Source organism: Hyperolius riggenbachi, chromosome 3 (assembly GCF_040937935.1).
Source record: "Hyperolius riggenbachi isolate aHypRig1 chromosome 3, aHypRig1.pri, whole genome shotgun sequence".
Classification (NCBI taxonomy): Eukaryota; Metazoa; Chordata; class Amphibia; order Anura; family Hyperoliidae; genus Hyperolius; species Hyperolius riggenbachi.
The window spans coordinates 472,155,630-472,182,470 of record NC_090648.1 but is presented as its reverse complement, the minus strand read 5'-3'; the positions used below and the strand labels follow the sequence as shown (position 1 = coordinate 472,182,470).

At 45.0% G+C, this 26,841-nt stretch overlaps 1 protein-coding gene and 1 long non-coding RNA gene across 3 annotated transcripts in view; one reads left to right on the top strand and one right to left on the bottom strand.

Annotated features, from left to right (window-relative positions):
- Window positions 1–3,990, top strand: part of LOC137564308 (uncharacterized) — a 205,368-nt gene extending 201,378 nt beyond the window's left edge. The window contains exons 5-6 of one of the 2 annotated variants that reach the window (XR_011030571.1): window positions 799–898; window positions 3,655–3,990. This is a non-coding gene — a long non-coding RNA (uncharacterized lncRNA). The remainder of the gene's footprint in view (window positions 1–798; window positions 899–3,654) is intronic. The other variant, XR_011030570.1, reaches the window with a different exon arrangement.
- Window positions 1–18,621, bottom strand: part of LOC137564305 (solute carrier organic anion transporter family member 1B3-like) — a 74,219-nt gene extending 55,598 nt beyond the window's left edge. The window contains exons 1-3 of the mRNA XM_068278033.1: window positions 18,493–18,621; window positions 2,095–2,222; window positions 19–160 (exon numbers count right to left, since the gene is read on the bottom strand). Coding sequence (XP_068134134.1) covers window positions 19–160; window positions 2,095–2,208 — 256 coding nt within the window. The 5' untranslated portion in view covers window positions 2,209–2,222; window positions 18,493–18,621. The remainder of the gene's footprint in view (window positions 1–18; window positions 161–2,094; window positions 2,223–18,492) is intronic.
- Between the last annotated feature and the right edge of the window lie 8,220 nt (window positions 18,622–26,841).

The window sequence follows — 26,841 nt, the reverse complement described above, 5'->3', positions numbered from 1 at the left end:
ACGTGGCCCAGTATTTACCAAATTCAAAACTTCCATCAACCATTCCCACCGTGGAGGAGGAGATGTCAAAACGCCTCTCGATCTGGGTGACGGAGCTTTTCATGTAACTCCCTGAGTACGCCTTTGTGAAGTAGGAGAAAGAAAGAGCAAACAGGAACATCTGCAATGCACCAAGAAGAGAATAAAAAATAATCACCTTCTTTTAGAGTCACTCCACCAAGTTCCTAGAACTGAATCAGGAAAAAAGGTTGCAGGAGCCCTTATGGAAAAAACAATGCCACCATAGGCATCTATTATAAAAGCCACAACTTGTGAAGAAGAATGGAAATTTGGTTACACGGCGGCTCCCACTATCAGGTGCCAAAATGTACCTTCTTTGTCGCAAATCACGGCTTTTATAATGAACGCATTATGCAACTAAGAAGGTAAATTTTGGTGCCCGATTAGCGGCAAATTAGCTACATTTTGGTGGCCGAAGGCACCTTATAGAATTGCAGGTGTCAGGGGCTTGTGGAAATGCAAAGTGTGGCATTGCATAGCAGGCACTCCGGGTGTTGGAATTTTACTAGTTTGCCCCTTATCTGATTCCTCCAGGCTCCAAAATGTACCTTCTTAGCTGTATATTTAGTCTCCAAGAGGTATAACAAGTTGGGTTTTTACCCTGCCCACCGCAACACAACTGTAACTAAAATATAATATCTGGTTGAACTAAGTTTTCAAAGATAGATAATTGATGACAATGTCTTTTGCAAGGGATGTGTGTGTTACTAATCAGAGCTTGTTTTCCATCCATTGCAGGGCCCATCACAAACATTTGTTGGCAGTCATTGTCAATCACAAGCAAAAGAGTGGACTGCAATCTCCTGAGGTAGCGGAGTCACACATGACAATGACAATGGTACAGTTTGGTGCAGATTGTTGAAGTCAATTGATTGTCTTTATTCAGCTGGAAATTACACATCATCAGTCAGAGGTCCCTGTAGAGATTAAATATTATCTCGACCTTCCTCCACCCTCCCTCGTCCTCCTATCTATAGCAAACAAACTGCTGGACCTCTGACCTCCAGCCCCAACCCACACGTGGACCTGGGAAGGGCTTGGCACTGAACTGTGTATAGAGGTGGTGGAGGAGGGCTGATAGAAAACACGATGTAACTCAGTCTTTCCATCTGAGTGGTTTGTGTACAGCACAGGGTGTCATCACAAAGTGTGTGTACCCCAATACAAACATCTCTTGGGCTCAGGGGATATTTCTGCTTCTCAAAGGGAACCTAAAGTGAGAGGTATATGAAGGCTGCCATTTTTATTTTAAACAATACAAGTCGCCTGGCTGTCCTGCCGATCCTCTGTCTCTTATACTTATAGCCATATAATAGGGGATAGTTTAGATGGAAATAATGATGTTTCTCTAAATAAATTTGTAAAGAATACACAAAATAATTACCAGGAAATATACATCTCACTGGTCCAAACTCAATGAACCCATATAACAAATGCTTCCAATAATGGTTTTGAGGGGTGTGTATTCACTTTATAAACATTATACTGTTTACATACAGACTGGGTGCTTACAAGTTAGAATATTGTTCTAGACCTAGAAAGACAATCAGAGTTACAAGAATCAACACAGCAGTGCATGTTTAGGTGATAAAATTGCCATCTATCCCTTTCTTAGTGGAACCAGCAGTTGGTTAGCCTATTAGTCTTATAGATTCACATAATTCAGCTTGCAGACAGCTGTTTCAGCCTGCTTTGGTCTCTTCAATTCAAGGTATGTGTTGGATGGATAAAACTCTATGGGAGGGGCTAATAGAGGGTTGTTACAGGAGTCAGGACACCCAGTTAGTCAGTTATGAAGAACCAGAACTCCCAGTATTTTTGTAGCAGGCCTAAAGGAACCCAGTATCAGCAGAATTTCATTTTGGTGATGACAAAGTAAAGATATTTTCATAGCAGCAAATCTATCATTCCAATGGCGAGGGAGTGAGACTGCTATGGATAGGCCTGTAGGGGGCACCCTCATAATCTACCTTCATACTTCTTACTTTCACCACTCAAATCTGTATTAGTAGATGTCTGCAGGTGTCGTGTTACCTTCAGCGAGGCGCAGCAGGACCGTTTCTGATTGGCTGGTGGCACATTGTACTCCGGGGAGGAGGGGTTGCAGTTCAGGTTGTTCGTCTCGTTATTATCTTTGTCCGTTGCCATCTTTACCAATTCAGCTGAGAGCCACATAACAAAGAGATTAAAAATAATTATCACATTCAAATATTGAAATTCACAAGCAGAGAACTATCTGGATAAAACCTATGAACGTATTTTTGTGTCGCCAACATGATTTCAGTGTTTAATAAATGACTGTTAGGCTCGCTGCACGCTGCAAATCTGATTTGCGATTCTGATTCTACTTTTCAAAATCAGATTCTGATTTTCCCTGAATGCTGTCAACAGAAAAATGCAGAAAAAACGCAGCATGCAGTAATGATTAAAAATCGGGAATCGCATGTAAAAAACAATTAAACATCAGAATGAGAATCGCATGCAGTGTACAGGGAGCCTTATGCTGATCCGCTGTCTCTGATGCTGTCCCTGTCACTGACTCAGAGACAGGTGATCTGACTCCACTGGCATGGCTGTTTCAGTGTTTGAAATACTCAAACAATTACACCTTCCCAAATGGCCATAGCAACTTAATTCAAATGGAATATACAGTCCATACAGAACATGGACACAGATCTGTAAAGTCACACGTTGGTGAACACATTAAATACCAGTTGCTTTCCATGCCCCCCTTCCCCTGTGGCAGTTACTATGGCTGCTGTGGCTATTGCTATATTTCTGATTGGCTCCTCTGGCTGCATGCTTGTTGCAGGTGCATTTCAGGAACCACTGAAGACACAAAATATTAATAACAATTAATTTCCAAATAAAATATTGTCACCATGCATTGGACTAGGGACCTAATTTAAACATTGTAATAAACAGGACAAATGGGCAAATAAAATGTGTGTGTTTTTAGTCTATAGCTGTATGTTTTATTTTAAAACTATAATGGCTGAGAAATAATGTTTGTTTGTTTTTTTCATTTTTTTCTTTTTATTTCCTTTAAAATGCACATAAATTAAAATAATTTTTACCAAAAAAAGTATGACCCAAAGAAAGCCTAATTTTGTGATACAAAAAATGTATCATTAGAGGTGTGATAAGTACGGATAAAGTTATTCGCGGAATAATGGAAGCAGCACTGAAATGTGAAAATTGCTTTGGATTTTAAGGGAAAAAAACACTTTGTGGTGAAGTGGTTAAAGAGGAAGTTTAACCAAGGATTGAATTTAAATCCAGTCAGTAGTTGATACCCCTTTCCCACCAGAAATCTTTACCTTTTCTCAATCAGGTAATCTGGGGATCTGTATGGCTGATATTGTGGTGAAACCCCTCCCTCAGTGTGATGTCATGACCATGGTCTTGACAGTTTGCAGTCTCATAGCATTTTGGGAAAGAATAGCTGTTTCCAGCTGCCAAGCAAGCAGTATCCCCTTTTTTTGCATAGAACTCTCAGTAACAAACATTCTGCACAGATCAACTGGCAGAACTAAAGATGTTGCCACCATTGATACTGACTAATCTATAAATTTTCGTTTCTTTTCACTACAGTTCCTCTTGAAGTCACCATACGTTCCTCTATGGGTGACTGGAGGTCTCCATGCTTGACTGGATGTAGCCTACAGGAAATTATTTAAGTCCTGAGACATAAATCACCATAAACTTTCATATCTGTGGCAGCTGGTAAGATGTGGAAGAATTGGGATTGACCTTGTTGTGACCTTCTATGAGCTGTGGCCACACACTATAACATTTCTTAAATTTCTTTTCAATTCAAGGTTTACAATCAATTTTTCTGATTGAGTGTAACATTTAATAAATCTGACCAATGTACCAAACATGTTAAATTTTTTCCCAGTTATGAAAAAATAAATGATTAAAAACAGTGAGAAAATTGCTGAGAAAATTGCTTGGGAGTATATATATAAGGAAATTGACAAGCTATCCTATGCCATTCAATTTTCATAAAAATTTATCAGAAAAATCCACCTCTCCCGATCGTCTTATTGAAATGGGAAATTGAATTTTATTTCTTGCTCGAATAAATAAAAAAACTTTCAATTTTTTCAGGAAATCCATTTGTTTTTATCGAATTGCCGTGAAATCGGATCATTTTATTGTATCGTGTGTACACATTTAGATACTGAAGATTATTATTAGATATATGCGATATGGGAGATGTGAGCAGTTTTAAAATGAGCCAGAATCCTAATTAGGAATTTCCAAAGATCCCTTATGCTTAGTTTACTTTTAAAAGGTAACAATCCAGGTTTGCAGATTAGAGTCTCTCACTCCTGTTCTTTATGTTTGCTGAGTTCCCGAAGGCCCATACACACGCTAGATGGATGTCACATGACGGGGATTAGGACTCGATTCCTCAGGTGACATTGCTGGGCTGAGGCTGTACAGATGCATAGTTGTGTTGTATTTAGTGTAGTGGAGGGCCAACGGAGTGGTGCAGATGTGACATTATGCGGTGGGCGGGGTGAATGGTGGAGAACAAAGCTATTGGCCGTCATCCACAACCCAAAATAACGCTTGTTGTTGTGCTCAGTGATCACTGCATTCTGGATGTAGTGTTACAAGCAAATTGCATTAGGTGCTACAGTGCCAATGTACACATTTATTTTGGCAGGACCTGGGGAAGCAGCACGCGCCACAACACGTGGCGTCTGATCAACCTGATTTCTAAAGCTAACATTTTTTTTCCCCGTATTCAATCTATTTTTTCTCTCAGGAGATAATGGGCCCGATCCTGGGTGGGCAGCATGGGTGAGTGTAGTGTAGTCTGTGGTGCAGTGTAGTGTAGTGTAATGTAGTGCAGCTTAGCTGGTAGATGTAGCAGGCATAAGGCTACTTACACACCAAGACATTGCGTTTTAGGGGACGTTATGGACGCATAACGTGCCCCTAACGCAACGCATGGTGGTGTTGAAGTTGGACGTCAGATTGAGCTGCGTTATGCAGCTCTCAAAGCAGCCGCTCCAGGTTAGTGATAGGAAGTCCGGATATTTTTAAGGATTCGGATCATTTGAATCGGATCATTGAAAAGATCCGGATCTTTGAACCGAATCATTTGAATCATTTTACTAGGTAAGCAGACTGGGTGAAATGACTAGCAGGACAGGACTTTCCCTGCACTGTACATTCTGTATGTTCCTGTTTCTTCCAGACAGACATCCACTGTGAACCGAATCTTTCATTGTGATGATCTGGATGATTTGACTCACAAAAAAGATCTGGATCAAATGAACGATTCGTTCATGATCTGGACAACACTACAGTCCTACAACGAGTCTCTGCAGTGCAGTGAATATTAATTAGCCATGTGGCTGGCAGCGGGGGAGGAGGAGGAGGGGAGACCTCCTCCTCCAACATTACTGAGCATGTGCAAGCAGTCTAACGCTGCTTAGCCCAGTATAACGTACAGTATGCAGCACTTTGTTTAAACGTGCTGCGTTACCATGTAACGCAACGTGGGCACTGTGAACAGCACAATTGATTTTACAGTGCTGTGAGTTAGGCTGCGTTACTGGCTGTTGTAACGTGGGACTTAAATGTCCCACTGTGAAACCAGCCTTAGTGTAGTGTAGCTGATCAGTGCAACTTAAGGCGCGTACACACGCCGTATTTTTACAAGCGACGGGTCCGTCAGACCCTCCCATGGAGCAGTCGTTCTGCTGACAGTAGCACGTGTGTACAAGCTGTCGGCAGCTTGTACACACGTGCAACTGTCAGCAGAACGACTGCTCCACGGGAGGGTCTGACGGACCCGTCGCTTGTAAAAATACGGCATGTGTACGCGCCTTAAGAGACAGCTTGGTAAGGGGGGGAGAAGGTTCAAAAGACACCCCTGGCCCCCAAACGCACCAGGTTTAGTTTTTTATTTTGTTCCCTGATTTTTGTCCTCTAACCTAGGTGTGTCTTATAATACAGAGCGTCTTACGTGCCAAAAAATACAGTAAATAAAATGTATGTAGCAATTGTTCTCAACCAAAGGTAGAAAACACAGATTTACCAGCATATACAAATTACACAGTAGCGAACAGGTTGAGCGTAAAAAAGAAAAAGAACATTGCAATGGAAGAAACATGGATGTTCTGTTACTTTGTTCTGCTGTTTTAGGGTGCATACACACATGTGCACCACACCAAAAGCTTTTCTGAGCATTTTTAAAAAGGCTAGCGCTTTGAAAAGCGCTTGGCTAATGTATTTGAATGGGATAGAGCACACCGGAGCGATGTGATTTTCTCCCAAACGCAAACGCGGGTCCTGCAGCATTTCAGCTGATTTCTGAAGCGATTCAGCCTCAATGTTAAGTATAGGAAAGTGGAAAACAGCTCTGAAAAACGCTAGATCAGAGCGGTTTTCCAGGCGTTTTTGTTACAGAAGCTGTTCAGTTACAGCTCTACTGTAACAAAAAATAACAAACGCTACACCAAAACGCTCCACAAATCATAGATATAAGTGTTGTAGCTGAAGCACAGCTGTGCAGGATTGGGCTTTCTCCTTTGCAGAACCTCCGACACTATCTGCTGCAGCACTAATTGGTAAAAGCGGATGCATGTTCCCTGAGCCAATAAGATTGATTTTTACCATTAAAATTACTTTTATTTTCTCAGTTCATAGTGAAAAATACACACTGTAGCATTATTTCAGAATCAAATATCCTAACCATAAATTGTGACAGGAACATAATTTAAGTGATTAACAGTAGAAACCGCAAAACAAAATTTGTGTTTTTTAGCTACAATAGCGCCTTTTATTTTTAAAGTTCGTAAAACGGAGAAATATATATATGTGTTTAATATTTTTCCCTCTTTTTCCTATTATTTGCATAGAAAACAAAATTGTTTGAGGGAAAAAATGCCATACAATGAAAGCCTAGTCTTGAAAAAAAACTATATATATTTCATTTAGGTGTCATAAGTAGGGATAAAGTTATTGCTGATTAAATAGCGACTTAGTTAAAATGTCAAAACTGCTCTGCTCTGGTCCACAAGGTGGAAACAAGGTCTAGATGCAAAGTGGTTAAAGACCCAACTGTTCACCCTTGCTTAGGCGCCATGCCCATAGCTCCATTCCCCTCCCTTTGACTTACACCCCACCCCCTCTCATGTGTCCCTCTTCCCCACCCCTTAGATTGTAAGCCAATTTGGCAAGGTCATCCTCTTTGTGAGCTCCCGATAAGGTATAATAATAATAATAATAATAATCGAATGAAAACTTATTCTTTATTGCATTAAATGGGCTGGTACATGGGTGGGGGGGCATCATAGCTTTGTAATGTACAAGGAAGAATAGAGCTAGCAGCTGCGGTGGTGTGATTGATATTAGACAAGATTTATCTACTATATGGTGTAATATCTACTGGTGCAAAATGCTAGAACAGGAAAATTGGTCATTCGGTAAATTTTAGGCATTTATCTGATCTATAGGGATGCTCATTCAGATTCCGGAGAAAAGAAATGTCCACATTTCCGACCAACCAATCTTCATGTGTATTTCTTGCATAAAGTAGACTTCTAATCTCATGAGTCTTTTTTTTCTACGGGTTGTTATTAGGTGTGCTCATATTTACCAGATTTGAATCAAATTCTGCTTTGGAAAATCCCTTCCCCCATGTACAAAACTTTTTATGATTGCCGTTTACCAACAAATGCCTTCTTCCAAAAACTTTCCACAATGCCAGGATTCACCATTCTCACCAAGGCATGCAATGCCTTATGAAAAGAGGACATTTGTTATTCAAAGGTAGCCCAGCAAATAATCATTTACTCTCTGTAGTGTTCATACATAGGGCCTGTAGTGTAGATGGCACTGTTCTGGTGTATGTAGATGGCACTTGTATTGGTGTATAAGATTATCTAGGCTGTTGTGGGTCGTTGGTTCCTGTTATGCTCTGGCTAGAAATATGAAGTGAAAACACTGATAATTGTAGAGAGCTGGTGAATCCTGTAAATAAACTTAGTTTCAGTTATCCTGCCTCCGTGACAACTGAACACAACACTGTCCAGCTGGAAAGTGATCAGAGAGCAGCAACCGCTTAATAGAAGGTATGCCAGAGAGCACCTCCTACTATCAACCTAAGCAATTGATTGGAGGTGGAATTTGGGAAGGCAGCACTAAAAAGATGAGCAAGCAGTCAAAGTGTGATGTATGACGGGAAGGGGGTGAACTTTATTATTTCTACATTGTGTACTGTAAACCCTGCTGTCCTTGCTAGCTTTGTACTGTCCAAAGCATTGTGAAGGTACTCAGCCATCAGTTCCCTGCTGCTCCTTCTCACCACCCAATTGATATAAATGTTATCATGTGACATGTGTGAGGACAAAGTAAATGGAAATGTTACTCTTGACTTTCGAGCGATGCATGATTTTTTTAAAGTGGTATTGTATTTTGTTAAAACTTATCAGTTCACCTGATGATCAATTTTCCAGGGATAATTGGATCACTTTGATCCACTAAGGTGCTAATTTCTTATTGTCTTTTCTCCATTTTTTTAAATCAAATCAGTCATTTGGATCAATGAAAAAAACTGGATGCTGGATGCGGGTTAAACTGTAGGCAAGTCTTTTAACCACATAACGACCGCCTAACGCCGATAGGCGGCGGCAGGTCGTTTGTGGTTTTCCATGGAAACGGCCACTCGTTCAAGGAAGAAATCCCCTGTGTTTACATCATACGGCGCTGCTGTCGCAGCAGCGCCTTTAAGGAGATCGGCGATCTCCGGCCTCTGATTGGCCGGGTATCACCGCAGTCTGATAGGCTGAGGCCTATTAGAGACGGCGCAGGACGGATAGCCATCCTGTGCCACCCACCGTAAGGAGGAGAGGGAAGGGGGAATAGTGCTGCGGAGGGGGGGCTTTGAGGAGCCCCCCCCCCGCTAAACCAAAACAGCCGGCGGCGATCAGACCCCCCCAGCAGGACATCCCCCTAGTGGGGAAAAAAGGGAGCAGTCTGATCGCCCTGCCTCACTGCTGATCTGTGCTGTGGGCCGGAGAGCCCACGCAGCACTGATCAGCGAAGTATCCCCTGGTCCGTTAAGTGGTTAAATTGGTGATTTTAATTAATGATGATCATAATCTGCTAACTACGATTAGGCAAAATTACGCGTAAATGTTTGCAATTACGCATACACATAATTATAAATTCGTAATTCAATTGACTTTGTGTACTCATTGGTAATTACGCATGAATTTACGTGTAATTTACAAGTAATTTCGTGCCGACTTTGGTGGTGAATAGCAAAGCACCCATACATGCTATTGCTACCAGAATTGCTACATATATTACGGAGAATATTGGGCACAAGTAAAAAAAACAATTTTTCAAAAAGACCTTGTAGGTTTTGAGAAAATGGATTTTAAAATGCAAAGCAAAATGGTTTTTAAACCTAGAAAAATGACAGTATAAAAACATTTTTTTTTTTAAATCGATTTTCTCAAAAACTACAGTCTTTTTGAACAATTCTTTTTGTAACTTGTACATCTTTACATAATTAACCACTTGAGGACCACAGTCTTTTCGCCCCTTAAGGACCAGAGCCTTTTTCTCCATTCAGACCACTGCAGCTTTCACGGTTTATTGCTCGGTCATACAACCTACCACCTAAAGGAATTTTACCTCCTTTTCTTGTCACTAATACAGCTTTCTTTTGCTGCTATTTGATTGCTGCTGCGAGTTTTAGTTTTTATTATATTCATCAAAAAAGACATGAATTTTGGCAAAAAAATGACTTTTTTAACTTGCTGTGCTGACATTTTTCAAATAAAGTAAAATTTCCTATACATTTGAGCGCGAAAGTTATTCTGCTACATGTCTTTGATAAAAAAAAAACCATTCAGTGTATATTTATTGGATTGGGTAAAAGTTATAGCGTTTACAAACTATGGTGCCAAAAGTGAATTTTCCCATTTTCAAGCATCTCTGACTTTTCTGCGCACCGGTCAGGTTTCATGGGGGGCTAAAATTCCAGGATAGTACAAATACCCCCCAAATGACCCCATTTTGGAAAGAAGACATCCCAAAGTATTCAGTGAGAGGCATGGTGAGTTCATAGAAGATTTTATTTTTTGTCACAAGTTAGCGGAAAATGACACTTTCTGACAAAAAAAAGAAAAAAAAAAAGTTTCCATTTCTTCTAACTTGCGACAAAAAAAAAAATGAAATCTGCCACGGACTCACTATGCTCCTCTCTGAATACCTTGAAGTGTCTACTTTCCAAAATGGGGTCATTTGTGGGGTGTGTTCACTGTCCTGGCATTTTGGGGGTGCCTAATTGTAAGCACCCCTGTAAAGCCTAAAGATGCTTATTGGACTTTTGGCCCCTTAGCGCAGTTAGGCTGCAAAAAAGTGCCACACATGTGGTATTGCCGTACTCAGGAGAAGTAGTATAATGTGTTTTGGGGTGTATTTTTACACATACCCATGCTGGGTGGGAGAAATATCTCCGTAAATGACAATTGTTTTATTTTTTTTACACACAATTGTCTATTTATAGAGATATTTCTCCCACTCAGCATGGGTATGTGGAAAAATACACCCCAAAACACATTATACTACTTCTCCTGAGTACGGCGATACCACATGTGTGGCACTTTTTTGCACCCTAACTGCGCTAAGGGGCCCAAAGTTTAATGAGTACCTTTAGGATTTCACAGGTCATTTTGAGAAATTTCGTTTCAAGACTACTCCTCACGGTTTATGGCCCCTAAAATGCCAGGACAGTATAGGAACCCCACAAATTACCCCATTTTAGAAAGAAGACACCCCAAGGTATTCCGTTAGGAGGATGGTGAGTTCATAGAAGATTTTTTTTTTTGTCACAAGTTAGCGGAAATTGATTTTAATTGTTTTTTTTTTCACAAAGTGTCATTTTCCGCTAACTTGTGACAAAAAATAAAATCTTCTATGAACTCACCATACTCCTAACGGAATACCTTGGGGTGTCTTCTTTCTAAAATGGGGTCATTTGTGGGGTTCCTATACTGCCCTGGCATTTTAGGGGCCCTAAACCGTGAGGAGTAGTCTTGAAACCAAATGTCGCAAAATGACCTGTGAAATCCTAAAGGTACTCATTGGACTTTGGGCCTCTTAGCGCACTTAGGGTGCAAAAAAGTGCCACACATGTGGTACCGCCGTACTCAGGAGAAGTAGTATAATGTGTTTTGGGGTGTATTTTTACACATACCCATGCTGGGTGGGAGAAATATCTCTGTAAATGACAATTGTTTGATTTTTTTTACACACAATTGTCCATTTACAGAGATATTTCTCCCACCCAGAATGGGTATGTGTAAAAATACACCCCAAAACACAATATACTACTTCTTCTGAGTACGGCGATACCACATGTGTGACACTTTTTTGCAACCTAGGTGCGCTAAGGGGCCTAACGTCCTATTCACAGGTCATTTTGAGGCATTTGGATTCTAGACTACTGCTCACGGTTTAGGGCCCCTAAAATGCCAGGGCAGTATAGGAACCCCACAAGTGACCCCATTTTAGAAAGAAGACACCCCAAGGTATTCCGTTAGGAGTATGGTGAGTTCATAGAAGATTTTTTTTTTGTCACAAGTTAGCGGAAAATGACACTTTGTGAAAAAAAAAACAATACATATCAATTTCCGCTAACTTGTGACAAAAAATTAAATCTTCTATGAACTCATCATACACCTAACAGAATACCTTGGGGTGTCTTCTTTCTAAAATGGGGTCACTTGTGGGGTTCCTATACTGCCCTGGCATTTTAGGGGCCCTAAACCGTGAGGAGTAGTCTTGAACCCAAATGTCTCAAAATGACCTGTGAAATCCTAAAGGTACTCATTGGACTTTGGGCCCCTTAGCACAGTTAGGCTGCAAAAAAGTGTCACACATGTGGTATCCCCGTACTCAGAAGAAGTAGTATAATGTGTTTTGCGGTGTATTTTTACATATAACCATGCTGGGTGGGAGAAATATCTCTGTAAATGACACATTTTTGATTTTTTTTACACACAATTGTCCATTTACAGAGAGATTTCTCCCACCCAGCATGGGTATGTGTAAAAATACACCACAAAACACATTATACTACTTCTCCTGAGTATGGCGATACCACATGTGTGACACTTTTTTGCAGCCTAGGTGCGCTAAGGGGCCCAACGTCCTATTCACAGGTCATTTTGAGGCATTTGTTTTCTAGACTACTCCTCACGGTTTAGGGCCCCTAAAATGCCAGGGCAGTATAGGAACCCCACAAGTGACCCCATTTTAGAAAGAAGACACCCCAAGGTATTCCGTTAGGGGTATGGTGAGTTCATAGAAGATTTTATTTTTTGTCACAAGTTAGTGAAAAATGACACTTTGTGAAAAAAACAATAAAAATCCAATTTCCGCTAACTTTTGACAAAAAATAAAATCTTCTATGAACTCATCATACACCTAACAGAATACCTTGGGGTGTCTTCTTTCTAAAATGGGGTCACTTGTGGGGTTCCTATACTGCCCTGGCATTTTACGGGCCCAAAACTGTGAGTAGTCTGGAAACCAAATTTCTCAAAATGACTGATCAGGGGTATAAGCATCTGCAAATTTTGATGACAGGTGGTCTATGAGGGGGCAAATTTTGTGGAACCGGTCATAAGCAGGGTGGCCTCTTAGATGACAGGATGTTTTGGGCCTGATCTGATGGATAGGAGTGCTAGGGGGGTGACAGGAGGTGATTGATGGGTGTCTCAGGGGGCGGTTAGAGGGGAAAATAGATGCAATCAATGCACTGGGGAGGTGATCGGAAGGGGGTCTGAGGGGGATCTGAGGGTTTGGCCGAGTGATCAGGAGCCCACACGGGGCAAATTAGGGCCTGATCTGATGGGTAGGTGTGCTAGGGGGTGACAGGAGGTGATTGATGGGTGTCTCAAGGTGTGATTAGAGGGGGGAAATAGATGCAAGCAATGCACTAGCGAGGTGATCAGGGCTGGGGTCTGAGGACTTTCTGAGGTGTGGGCGGGTGATTGGGTGCCCGCAAGGGGCAGATTAGGGTCTAATCTGATGGGTAACCGTGACAGGTGGTGATAGGGGGTGATTGATGGGTAATTAGTGGGTGTTTAGAGGAGAGAAGAGATGTAAACACTGCACTTGGGAGGTGATCTGATGTCGGATCTGCGGGCGATCTATTGGTGTGGGTGGGTGATCAGATTGCCCGCAAGGGGCAGGTTAGGGGCTGATTGATGGGTGGCAGTGACAGGGGGTGATTGATGGGTGGCAGTGACAGGGGGTGATTGATAGGTGATTGACAGGTGATCAGTGGGTTATTACAGGGAATAACAGATGTAAATATTGCACTGGCGAATTGATAAGGGGGGGTCTGAGGGCAATCTGAGTGTGTGGGCGGGTGATTGGGTGCCCGCAAGGGGCAGATTAGGGTCTAATCTGATGGGTAACAGTGACAGGTGGTGATAGGGGGTGATTGATGGGTAATTAGTGGGTGTTTAGAGGAGAGAAGAGATGTAAACACTGCACTTGGGAGGTGATCTGATGTCGGATCTGCGGGCGATCTATTGGTGTGGGTGGGTGATCAGATTGCCCGCAAGGGGCAGGTTAGGGGCTGATTGATGGGTGGCAGTGACAGGGGGTGATTGATGGGTGGCAGTGACAGGGGGTGATTGATAGGTGATCAGTGGGTTATTACAGGGAATAACAGATGTAAATATTGCACTGGCGAATTGATAAGGGGGGGTCTGAGGGCAATCTGAGCGTGTGGGCGGGTGATTGGGTGCCCGCAAGGGGTAGATTAGGGTCTAATCTGATGGGTAACAGTGACAGGTGGTGATAGGGGGTGATTTATGGGTGATTGATGGGTAATTAGTGGGTGTTTAGAGGAGAGAAGAGATGTAAACACTGCACTTGGGAGGTGATCTGATGTCGGATCTGCGGGCGATCTATTGGTGTGGGTGGGTGATCAGATTGCCCGCAAGGGGCAGGTTAGGGGCTGATTGATGGGTAGCAGTGACAGGGGGTAATTGACGGGTGATTGACGGGTGATTGACAGGTGATTGACAGGTGATCAGGGGGGATAGATGCATACAGTACACGGGGGGGGGGGGGGGGGGTCTGGGGGGGGGGTTCTGGGGAGAATCTGAGGGGTGGGGGGGTGATCAGGAGGGGGCAGTGGGCAGGGGGGGGGGATAAAAAAAAATAGCGTTGACAGATAGTGACAGGGAGTGATTGATGGGTGATTAGGGGGGTGACTGGGTGCAAACAGTGGTCTGGGGGGGTGGGCAGGGGGGGGTCTGAGGGGTGCTGTGGGCGATCAGGGGGCAGGGGGGGGGAATCAGTGTGCTTGGGTGCAGACTAGGGTGGATGCAGCCTGCCCTGGTGGTCCCTCGGACACTGGGACCACCAGGGCAGGAGGCAGCCAGTATAATAGGCTTTGTATACATTACAAAGCCTATTATACATATGTGCAGCGGCGATCCGGGTGCTAGTAACCCGCCGGCGCTTCCGAACGGCCGGCGGGTTACTACGAACGGTGGGCGGAGCGAGTCCCCGGCGGCTGATCGCGTCACGAATGACGCGATCGCCGCATAGCCACTCCCGCAGCCGCCCCCGCCGATGGGCGTATTGCGGTCGTTTGGGCCCAGTCTTTGCCGCCGCCCATCGGCTGGGGGCGGTCGGCAAGTGGTTAAGTTCAATCGATTTCGTGTAATTCATTTGTAATTTTTTTTTGTAATTTTGTAGCAACTTTAGCGCTTAATAGCAAAGCCCTATATGCGATTGCCACCAAAATTGCTACATATGTTAAGGAGAATAGTCAAAAAAAGAACTTTAGTTTTTGAGAACATTTTTTTTTTTAAATGCAAAGAAAAAATGTTTTTTAACCACTTCCGGGTTTCGGATGGTTTGGATGATCTGTGCTGCGGGGGCTCTTCAGCCCGCAGCACAGATCAGATAGCAGGCAGGGCGATCAGACTTCCCCCCCTTTTTTCCCCTCTAGGGGGATGTTCTGCTGGGGGGGGTCTGATCGCCGCCGCGCTGCTGTGCCTAGCGGGGGGGCTCCTTAAACCCCCCCCCTCCGCAGCGCTATTCCTCCCTCTGCCTCCTTCCCTCCCTCCCCTCTTCATTATGGGCTGCGCAGGACGGAAATCCGTCCTGCGCCGCCTCAGATAGGCTTCAGCCTATCAGATGCCAGCGATCCCCGGCCAATCAGAGGCTGGGGATCGCCGATCTCCTTTACGGCGCTGCTGCGCATCAGCGCCGTATGTATGTAAACAGCGGGGAAGATGTTCCCCGCGTGTTTACATTTACCCTGCGAGCCGCGATCGGAGGCTCGCAGGATGTTCACGGAGACACCCTCCGTGAACTGACATGGAGCGGCCGCTCCCATGGAAACCGCTTCAGGATTCAGGGGCGTACTTATGCGTACGCAGAATCCTGAAGTGGTTAAACTGTAATTTTTCTAAAAAACATTTTTCCTTTGCATTTGTCTTTTTTGCATTTTTCATTTTTCTTTTCTTTCATCTTCTTTTTTCGATTAGTATCCACTTTTCTCTTTAACATATGTCACAGTTTTATTTAGAATAACTTTTCAGCAATTTGCAATTGAAAAAGTAATCGAAAGAACTATTAAAACTATTTTAAAGCGGACCCAAACCAAACATTTTTTAATTTAAAATATTTAGTTGCACCACTCTGACACATACAAAGATAAATAAACACTCCTTCAAGCCTATGAGCATTTCAGTGCATGCTTTTCACCCTTCTCTTTTCATAACTAGGGTTATACAGGTGGCAGCCATTAGCAATTCCTCCTTTGCTGGAAGGGAGGGGTTCCTCCAATAAATGTAAAATATTTTATATTTGTCTTCATGCAGCTGAAAAAAGGTTGCTATTTATTATTATAATTTAGAAAATAGATTTTATTTCTGAAATCTTGTATTTTTAACTTGGGTTCACTTTAAAGGGAGGGTTCGCGCAGGATGTAAAAAACAAACTGCACTTACCTGGGGCTTCTTCCAGCTCCTGGCAGTCGATCGGTGCCCTCGCCGCAGCTCCTCTACCCCCCGGCGTCCACCGGTGAAGAAGCCGACCTCGCAAGGTCGGCTTCTGTGCGCTTCACGGCAGGTGGTCACATGGTGTAGGGACGTCATCGGGTCTCTACTGCGCAGGCGCAAAACTACTGCGCCTGTGCAGTAGAGACCAGATGACGTCACTTACACCACGTGACCCCCCGCCGTGGAGCGCACATGAAGCCGACCCAGAAGCCGACCTGGCTTCTTCACCGCTGGACGCCGGGAGGGAGAGGAGCTGCGACGAGGGCACCGATCGACTGCCAGGAGCTGGAAGAAGCCCCAGGTAAGTGCAGTTTGTTTTTTATATCATACTTTAAGTATTTTCTTGATTACTGTGATTTAAAAAGAATTTCATTGTCAACTTTGAAAATATCACTCAGGCCCCTTTTACACTTGCATTGCAAATGTGCATTGCATTAACCTGTTTTGCCGTAGGATAACGCATTGGCAAGGTAAGCCAATGGGGCTTTGCACACTCACTGCTTCACGTTGTGCCGGAAATGCACGATCCACCACCGAGCCACTGCAAAGTCAACAGTGCGTTACAGCTGGACCTGTGTAGTGGCGGAAGTAATTTAAGCTAACAGGTGACCTATCTTTTTAAAAGGTGCCGGCGGCCTCACAGCGCGCATGCGCAGAACAATGGGAATTCACGGGAATCCCTGGGAATCCCAGTGACATACTTTCCGTCAGGCATGGAGTATGTCACAGGGTAACGGGTGTGTGGGAGGGTGGCACTAGACTTATGATCCTGTTGGCATACTCTTCCGCAGGGTCATATGTTTGTGGTTTTGTGCGTTGCAGTGCAATGCGGCAGGGGCGGGGCATAGCAGCGCAAACACACACCACAAGTGTAAACCCGGCCTCAGGAGAAAAAGTTAATTGCATATGGGCTCTTGTCAATAAAATGCCTTGTAAGCTACCAGCAAGCAAGAAAAACGTTGTGTTTTTTCTTCAATTTCAGAATGCTGAAAAGTTATTTTAAACAGAAGATGAAAAATTATCTCCTTGGCACACGGCGGAGGGACCTGGCAACTGATGCAGCGGAAGCTGTCGCTGTTGCTCCTCCCCCCGCCGGAAGCCCAATGTGTTCCTATCTTGTTGCTGTCGCTAGTCCGCGTACTCACGCGGACTAGCGACAGTTGCGGCGGAGTTGCGGCGGCTGTTCAATCGCCTGGCGACATCAGCGACGAGCGACAGTTCGGGGTGCGCGCTCGTGCAACGCCGCATACTCATGGGCGACCTGTCGGCCGCAACACGCGCGCTCCAATTGTAGCCCGTGAGTATGGGTCATAAAGCTCCCACCAAGCAAGAAAATAAGGACCATCATGTCTACAATGATATAGCAAAACCAGATATGTAAGTGCAACTCCAAAATATACATATGCCAAATGGCAAAGGGTTGATCAAAAGATTGTTTGCCATTGATGAACATAAAATTTGCATTCAATTTCACATTCAATTCATTATCAAATTGATTGTTCTGCATTGTGAATGGAAAAATGTATGGTCTGTTTTTAGAACAACCAGCAAGTGCGGATGATTTCAGGCAAACAAATTCCAACTTTATGAAATGTTTTCCCCCTAACATGGCAACAATACATAATGCATATAATACATACACTGAATTATGTGGTAACATTCATTCCTGGATAAAGAATGGATCGTACTGGGAGGTCACAGAGAAACCGAAATACTTATGTCTATATATATACTGAGAGAGAGAGGAGGGGGGCCCAAAACAAAAAGTGATACACACATATCGTTTTGTGTAGCATCACTGTCTCTAAAGACCCCCCCCCCCCCCCCCCCCCGCATAGATACCGCCGTGTCCTTGGTTGACCTGCAAAATGGTCCTGTTTGATCTAAATTATAATTGGGCAGCATATTGCGGTAATAATCTTCGTCAGATTGGATCACTGTGATGGAATCTGCCAAGGAATGTCTCATAGTATATGGGTGCCTTTACATCTCTACATACACCCAGTGGCGATACTATAATTCATAGGACCCCCCAGCGAAACTATGATGGAGTCCCCAATGTTCCCTTGCCTCCCCTTGGTGCCTTTCCTGGCCTTGTGGCCCATCTCACAAGGGTCAAAAATCAAGTGTGGCCATTATGATATTCACACCCCTAACAAGTGTAGCCAAAAAACACCTGAGTATGGTCTCCTGCATCGGAGGAGAGGAAGGTTAGTAGTTAGAAGGTAGTAGTAGTTAGAAGGTTAGTAGTTGGGGGCCCCCACAGCTCTAGGCCCCCCTGCTCCTCTCTAGTTACGTACCTGCATACGGCTATAAGTTTATCATCAGCATAGCCATGGATATATTGGTACATTACCTGCCTGTTCGCGGTCTCTCCATCCACTGGGTCCAAGAGGACAGGTCTTCTGTATAGAGCTGACCAGTCCGTAGAAATGATTAACTCCTCCACATGAAAGATCCTCCTCAGTGTTTGCCCATCACCAGAGTCCACATCCCAGAGTCCTTGCTTCCATTTGAAACTTTACCACAGTGAGGTGAATATTGCCTGGAGAGCTGACCTCTGATGTAAACACTAGTAAATATGTGAAAACAATGGTGGAAGCAGATTACTAATTACACACACAACAGGTGTGAAGTATTCACTGGCTCTTTCTTTTCAAAGCATTTTTTAAGGTGCTTGCTAGTCAAATAAAATGATACAACTTCTTTGTGTTAATCAGCAGTCTCTTTCAGGCTACGTTCACAGTGGGACGTTATAGTCCTGCCTAAAGGTCCGTACACACGCCGGACTGCCTCCCGCACTGTCGGCGGACTGATACGGCTGTTTCTGAGCGATCCGCCAGGCGGATCGCTCAGAAACAGCCGTATCAGTCCGCCGACAGTGCGTACACACGCCGGACTGTCGTTGGCACGCCCACCCAGCGGGAGGCAACGACGGACCCGTCGTTGCTTCCAGTCCGGCGTGTGTACGGACTTTAATGCTGGAAATACACGGTTTGTTTCTGCCGCAGATAGATGGCTCGATAGATAATTTCCGACATGCCCAATCTCACGTTCGATCGTTTCGCTGCTCGATTTCTCATAGAAGTGAATAGAAAAAGATTAAAAAACGCTCAGAAGATAAGAGAATCGACTGCAGAATCGAGTGGCAAAAACGATCGAGCGGCAGAAACGCAAAATGGTGTGTACTAGGCATAACAGAAAATCTAACAGAAAAATCTAACAGAAAATTGTATAGTGTAAACCTAGCATAAAAGTCACATCCTGAGGATGAAGATCAATTACTGATTAGTCCATCCAGAACTGATATTCCGTTGTTTGGTGGATGATGGATGGATACACTTCCTAATGGATAATTCTCTTTCAGTTGGATTCACTTGTGAGATTTGTGAGATCTCTATCTTCCTGAGTTCCCAGCTCAGAATAGCTACTGTATTTGTTAGTGGTGCTCCCTTCCCCCTGCTAGATACGTCTATGCCCCAAGGTCTCTGTTGGTAAGATCTCTATTTGCCTAATGCTGGGTACACACGGTACGATTTTCCGTGCGATAGATGAATCCGATTGATAAAATCCCTCATGTCCGATATTACTCCCGATCGATTCTGCGCTCGATTTCTCATAGAAGTGAATGTAAAAAGATAAGAAAACGAACGAAGATAAGAGAATTGCACGCAGAATCCAGTGCTGAATCGAGCGGGTGGGAAAATTGCCCAAAAAAAGTAACGTGTGTACCCAGCACTTTGCAGCTCTGCACGCCTTGCACATTCAATATAATGGCTCCTCCTCCCCTGCTGGATTCTTCTGGCTCTCAAGGACTCTGGTGGGGTGGATCTCTGCTCTATTGAGTTCCCAGCTCTGCACATTTGATGCACACAAGGAGCTCCCCTTCCACGTCTGAAGTCTTCACTCTGTTGCACACTCTGGAGGTTCCGGGTCAATTATTTTACTATTACAGTTATTATTATGATTTACAGTATATTATGCTATAGAGAATGCAGTGGGAGAACAGGAACTCCCTGAGGTGGGCGGTAACACTCCATGGAGGGCAGGCCCAGATTTACCTCACAGGAGCCTATAGGCACAAATGTCCTGGCACCCTAGACTTCACCCTCCATTAACCTACAACAAACCGCCGCCGAACCGCACTGCATGTCTGCTGGCTCTCCCAACTGTCACTTCTCCCTTATTTCCCTTGCCTGTCATAGATAGCTACAGCATGTGCCTCTTAGTATTAGGTAGCCAGAAGTACCCTCAAAATTAAGTAGCTAGAGATGCCCCCAAGTATTAGGTAGCTGGAGGATCCTCAGTATTAAGTAGCTAGAGGTGCCTCCAACTGAAGGGAGATCCCGTCAGTGGAATGCCAAGAGCAGGGTGAGTAACCTCTCATTTACACTCTTATCAGGACTCTGCATAGGGAAGGCGGGAGGGAGGCGCTCAGGGAGGGGACTGAGCCACCTTTCCATCATCAGGCGCCTGTAGGCACGTGCCTACAGTGCCTTATGGTAAATCCGACCCTGATGGAAATGTGAATGTGACTCAGCCCATCAGACTTCACCTACAGCTGAAATATCACTTTTTCTGATGAGTGCATCCTACTCAAACATTGAAGAGCAGCAAAATAATAGAGGAAAATAATCACCTTTAGCACTGCACAGAGCAGAGTCCAGGCAATGGCGGCCAGCCAGGCGAAGGCAGCGGACAGAACATTAGTGTGGATGCCGCGTTCCTGGTATCCGCGGTTTGTGACAAGAAATCTAACTAATCCCAAAACAATGGGGGTCAGTGAGATGCTGTGCGGCTGTTTCCTTGGAGTCCTCTCCAGGCATATCGGAGGGGGGGTAATCCGAATATAATGACCGGAGCACAAGCTGCCTTCTACTAGTGAAGTACTTCCAGGGATAGGTCCAGATCCTGAACTCCGGTCCCTGCAAACATTTTACTTCCAAATTCCTGTTATTTCTACTTTTGGCTAGTTAAAAAAAATAAAAGTTTGATCAAACTTTACACAACAACAACAAAAAACAATCTCTATTTGCCGGCTGTTGTAGTTGCCAAACTTTCCTTAAAGTGGACCTGAACTCTTGCACAAGACAGAAGGAAAACATTGAGAAATGCACCCTGTATGTATTTAGAGAGTTTACCCTGTCTAATTCCCCCTCATCTGTGTCTAAGCACAAGTTGTCATTTGATCTCTCCCCTGTGTCAGCTGACTGTCATGGCAAAGAGGCTAATTTGAAAGCACAGGATGATAACAATATGTCTGCTTCCATGAAAGCAGGAAGTAGACACACTGCAGATTATGTTGCAGGATGTGTATCAGCTGTAACAAATAAATGTTTTTTCTTTAAAGGTTGCTATGTTGTTGCTTATCTTTTAGAGCGGAGAGGAAGTTCTGAGTTCAGGTCCGCTTTAATACCTGATGCCGGAGTTCACAACAATTTATTAAAGGAAACAACTGTTAAAAGTAAAAAAAAATGAGTTTTTAAACTGAGCAGGCTGATTTAACAAGCACAGCGGTGCCTCCTTCTGCAGAAAGGTGGTACTGCGCATGTTTGGAAAACATTCAGCAGCTCAGCCATTAAAGAGGATCTGTAATTAATCCCCCCCCCCCCCCCCGGCGGGATACTTACCTTGGAAATGGGACACCTCTGGATCCTAACGAGGCTTCCCCCATCCTCCGGTGTCCCGGCAATCCAGCACTGCAGCTCCCCGAACTGCGACAAGGTAAATATTTACCTCTCCACGATCCTGCGCAGACACACTAACAGCTCTTCATTCAGGTAAAGCGGAAATAACCAAACCCAATCGTATCCGCTCTACTGCGCAGGGCCGAGTCCTTTGCGTCTGCGCAGTAGATCGAATACGATCGGACTCTGCTATTTCTGCTTAACCCAAATGAAGAGCCGCTAGTGCGCCTGCGCTGGATCGTGGAGAGGTAAATAAATCTTCGCTTGTCAAGTTTGTGTGTGTGTGTGTTTTGTGGGGGGGGGGGGGGGGTCTGGGGAATGTTCGGTGGGAGCCAGCACTGGATTCCTCAAAACCTCAGAGGTCGGGGAAGCCTCATAGGCAGCCCTGGACTGAGCAGAGGCGAGATAGGCTCCAGCCTCAGGGCGCAATGAAGGAGGGGGCGCACAACTCACTCAGCTATCATTGCCCTATTGTGTTTGAAGCACAGAGAAATAGGAATAGGGGATACATGGCAGTGACTGCAAGCCAGATAACTAGAGATTAAGGTGTTGAGGGCCTTGGGGCGACTCTTAAGGTGCGTACACACGCACTACTATAGAGAACGACGGGTCCGTCAGACCTTCCCACTCGGCGGGCGTTCTCCCGACAGTAGTGTGTGTGTACAGTCTGTCAGACAGACAGACTGATAAGGCTGTTTCTGAACGATCCACTGAGCGGATCGTTCAGAAACAGCCTTATCAGTCTGCAGACAGACTGTACACACGCACTACTGTCGGGAGAACGCCGGCCCAGCGGGAAGGTCTTACGGACCCGTCGTTCTCTATAGTAGTGCGTTTGTACGCACCTTTAGTCTAATAGAAATCAGTGTGTGATGGCAGGGGTGGGAGGGATGGGGGGTGGGGGCGCACTTTGGTGTCTCAGCCTTGGATGCTGGGGACCTTGTCCTGGCTCTGCTCATAGGGACCTTGAGGCTTCCCCCTTCCAAGGTAAGTATCCCCCAGAGGTTTTTTTTTTTATTACAGAGTCTCTTTAAAGTGCAAAGAAACCTAATATTTATAAAAAGCATTTATATAAAAAAATTACTTTTTTAGTTTACCTATCCTGTTTTTTTTAGTGTTCATTGTCAGATTTAGAAGAAATGTGATATGAAAAAAGGCTATTTCTGCTGGTATCCATCTTTACTGTTTCCCCGTGATGCCGAAAGTGACATCACTTTGCCCTTTTCCTTTTTTTTTTCTTCAACCCAGCTCAGTGTTAATTTTCCCTCCCTATTGCCACAATTTACTGTCCCTCCCACAGCAAACATTACCTAGACAACAGGCTTACATCACTGTGGAGGGAGGATTCAATTTCCTTCTGGTCATTGTGCCTTTATCTTATCTGTAGGAAGCTTTCTGTTATTTGCATGCTGAGATAAGTTTGTCACTGAAGCTGAAAACAAAACAAAACTTCCCACAATCTTGCTGGCACTGCTTAGTTCCTGCAGTTATGCAAAGGCACCCAGACCAGATAAAAATAAAAAAATGGCACATATATGGACCTATTTTAGAGCTCCAGACATATTTAAATACTATATTAGCATACATTTACTGAGAGTATTGGAATGGAGATTATATGAAGACAATAGACTATGGGTTAAAACAGAGGGAGGTCTCCTGAACCCTGACCTTCTCTTCTCCTGGATCCCAACTCAGATGGGGATTGCCTCTAAGGTCCCTCTCCATCCCCTGATAACCCCTACAATATCTGTATTTAGTAAAATAGTTCAGATCTGGTATCGAAGTACAGGAATAAGCCCTCTGGTGTCCATCATAAACAACCCTGACTTTGGGCCAACTAGAAATAAAGCATGGAGTGTAAGTAGTAAACTGCCCAAGGATATGAGAATTATTCATATTTTGGGTAATGAGGACTTCGCTATCCCTCCCATACTAGAGACTCAACAAATCTATCCATATGTAGTACTGCAGATCAAGAGCTTTATGAGAAATCTAGAAAGGAGGGAGGGGGTGCTGAGAAAGATCTATAAAATAATTGACAACTCCTTACATTAGGACCTCCCAACATTTTGTGCAAGTTGGGAAAAAAAAGTGTGGCATACTGACCTCTCCCTCTACCTAGGACTAGTGTTGGGCGAACAGTGTTCGCCACTGTTCGGGTTCTGCAGAACATCACCCTGTTCGGGTGATGTTCGAGTTCGGCCGAACACCTGACGGTGCTCGGCCAAACCGTTCGGCCATATGGCCGAACTAAGAGCGCATGGCCGAACGTTCCCCGAACGTTCGGCTAGCGCTGTGATTGGCCGAACGGGTCACGTGGTTCGGACCCGAACGCGCTCTGATTGGCCGAACTGTCACGTGGTTCGGGTAAATAAATACCCGAACCACGTCATATCTCCGCCATTTGTCTGTGGGTTTAGCTTTGGGTAGGCAGGCAGGGTAGTTCGCGCTCCAGCCACGCTAGCCAGGGTCCCCCCCAGTCATTGTGTGTCGCTGCTGGGAATAGTAGTACACCGCTCGCTCAGCATTCTGTTTACTGCCACTCTGTGTACCTCGCTCAGCCACACTATATAGCATTCTGTTTACTGCCACTCTGTGTCTGCTGGGAATAGTAGTACACCGCTTGCACAGCCACACTATATAGCATTCTGTTTACTGCCACTCTGTGTACCTCGCTCAGCCACACTATATAGCATTCTGTTTACTGCCACTCTGTGTCTGCTGGGAATAGTGGTACACCGCTCGCTCAGCCACACTATATAGCATTCTGTTCACTGTTCTGTGTCTGCTTGGAATAGTGGTACACCGCTCGTTCAGCCACACTATATAGCATTCTGTGTACTGTTCTGTGTCTGCTGGGAACAGTAGTACACCGCTCGTTCAGCCACACTATATAGCATTCTGTGTACTGTTCTGTGTCTGCTGGGAACAGTAGTACACCGCTCGCTCAGCCACACTATATAGCATTCTGTTCACTGTTCTGTGTCTGCTGGGAATAGTGGTACACCGCTCGCTCAGCCACACTATATAGCATTCTGTTCACTGTTCTGTGTCTGCTGGGAATAGTGGTACACCGCTCGCTCAGCCACACTATATAGCATTCTGTTCACTGTTCTGTGTCTGCTGGGAATAGTGGTACACCGCTCGCTCAGCCACACTATATAGCATTCTGTTCACTGTTCTGTGTCTGCTGGGAATAGTGGTACACCGCTCGCTCAGCCACACTATATAGCATTCTGTTTACTGTTCTGTGTCTGCTGGGAATAGTGGTACACCGCTCGCTCAGCCACACTATATAGCATTCTGTTCACTGTTCTGTGTCTGCTGGGAATAGTGGTACACCGCTCGCTCAGCCACACTATATAGCATTCTGTTCACTGTTCTGTGTCTGCTGGGAACAGTAGTACACCGCTCGTTCAGCCACACTATATAGCATTCTGTGTACTGTTCTGTGTCTGCTGGGAACAGTAGTACACCGCTCGTTCAGCCACACTATATAGCATTCTGTGTACTGTTCTGTGTCTGCTGGGAACAGTAGTACACCGCTCGTTCAGCCACACTATATAGCATTCTGTTCACTGTTCTGTGTCTGCTGGGAATAGTGGTACACCGCTCGCTCAGCCACACTATATAGCATTCTGTTCACTGTTCTGTGTCTGCTGGGAATAGTGGTACACCGCTCACCCGTCACTGTATAGCATTGTGCTCTGTGTCGCTGCTGGGAATAGTGGTACTGTATAGCATTTCTGTACTGCCACTGTACTGCTGCCAGTCAGCGTGTACTGTAAGGATAAGTGAAATGAGGAAGAAATCCGGTGAAAGAGGGAGGGGCAAGGGAAGAGGTGTTTCCCCTGACGGTTCACGTACAGGCCACAGGGGAGCACCCAAGAAAACCCACTCAATACCACCCATGTTGTCCAGGACAACAACCCTCACAAATCCAAAAGAACAGGACCAGATAATTACTTGGATGACCTCTCAAGCGTCCAGCAGTGGGTTAAGCAGCACCAGCACATCACGCACGAGGTCCGAGTCCTCAGCCAGTTACAAGGAGCCAGTGGGCACAAAGCTGACACAACCGGCAGCGACACCACGCACACAACTGCCAGATAACCAGTCCGATGAATTACCTCAGGACACAATGGGGTATTCGCAGGAGCTATTCCCAGCCCAACAAACTTCCACCTTTCAAAGGTCAATGGAGGAACAGCCAGAAATGTTGTGCCTGGATTCACAACCGTTAACTGTGGGAAATGTACCGCGCACTGAAATACGAGGCGAGTCCGAAGAGGACTCGGAAACCCAAATCCCAGAGCAATTTGGGCAGGAGGGGTTGCAATTGCAGGAGGTCGGCCGACAAGATCTGGAAGACGACGTTGGAGTGTGCTGCGCAGAGGTTGTTGTGGGGAGCTCTACTCCACGGCGGTGGCCCACAATGACATATGACGAGTTTGAGGAGATGGAAGAGGAGGGTATGGACAATGTGGACAGAGACCCAGATTTTGTTTGTGAACGAGAACATCGCCGTCGTAGCAGCAGCACAGATGAGTCTGTTGAAGAACACACTGCTGCACGAGTTCGCCTTGTGCCACAAGGTAGGCGGCGCGCAATTTCAGGCACCACAAGCGTGGAAGTTCAAGTGAGAGGCAAAAGAGGAGCAAACAGAAATCGCCAGCAAGGAGGCAGGTGCTCCAAAGTCTGGGCTTTCTTTGAAGACTGCACTGAGGATGTTACCATGGCGATTTGCAAGGTGTGCAAGACCCGCCTGAGCAGGGGGAAAAATATTAACAACCTCTCCACCACCAGCATGAGCCGTCACATGCTATCCAAACATCCCACTCTTTGGGCAAACGCGTCAGGACAGGGTACCAGAAACAACACTGCCTCCCTTGGGTTCACCAGACCCGCCTCAGCAGCAGCAGTAGCCCAGCCATTGCGTGGTTCACAACATTCACAAACATCAGACGACGCTGACACTGTCACTTTCCGGAGTAGTGCTCTTGAGGTCTCCCAGTGTT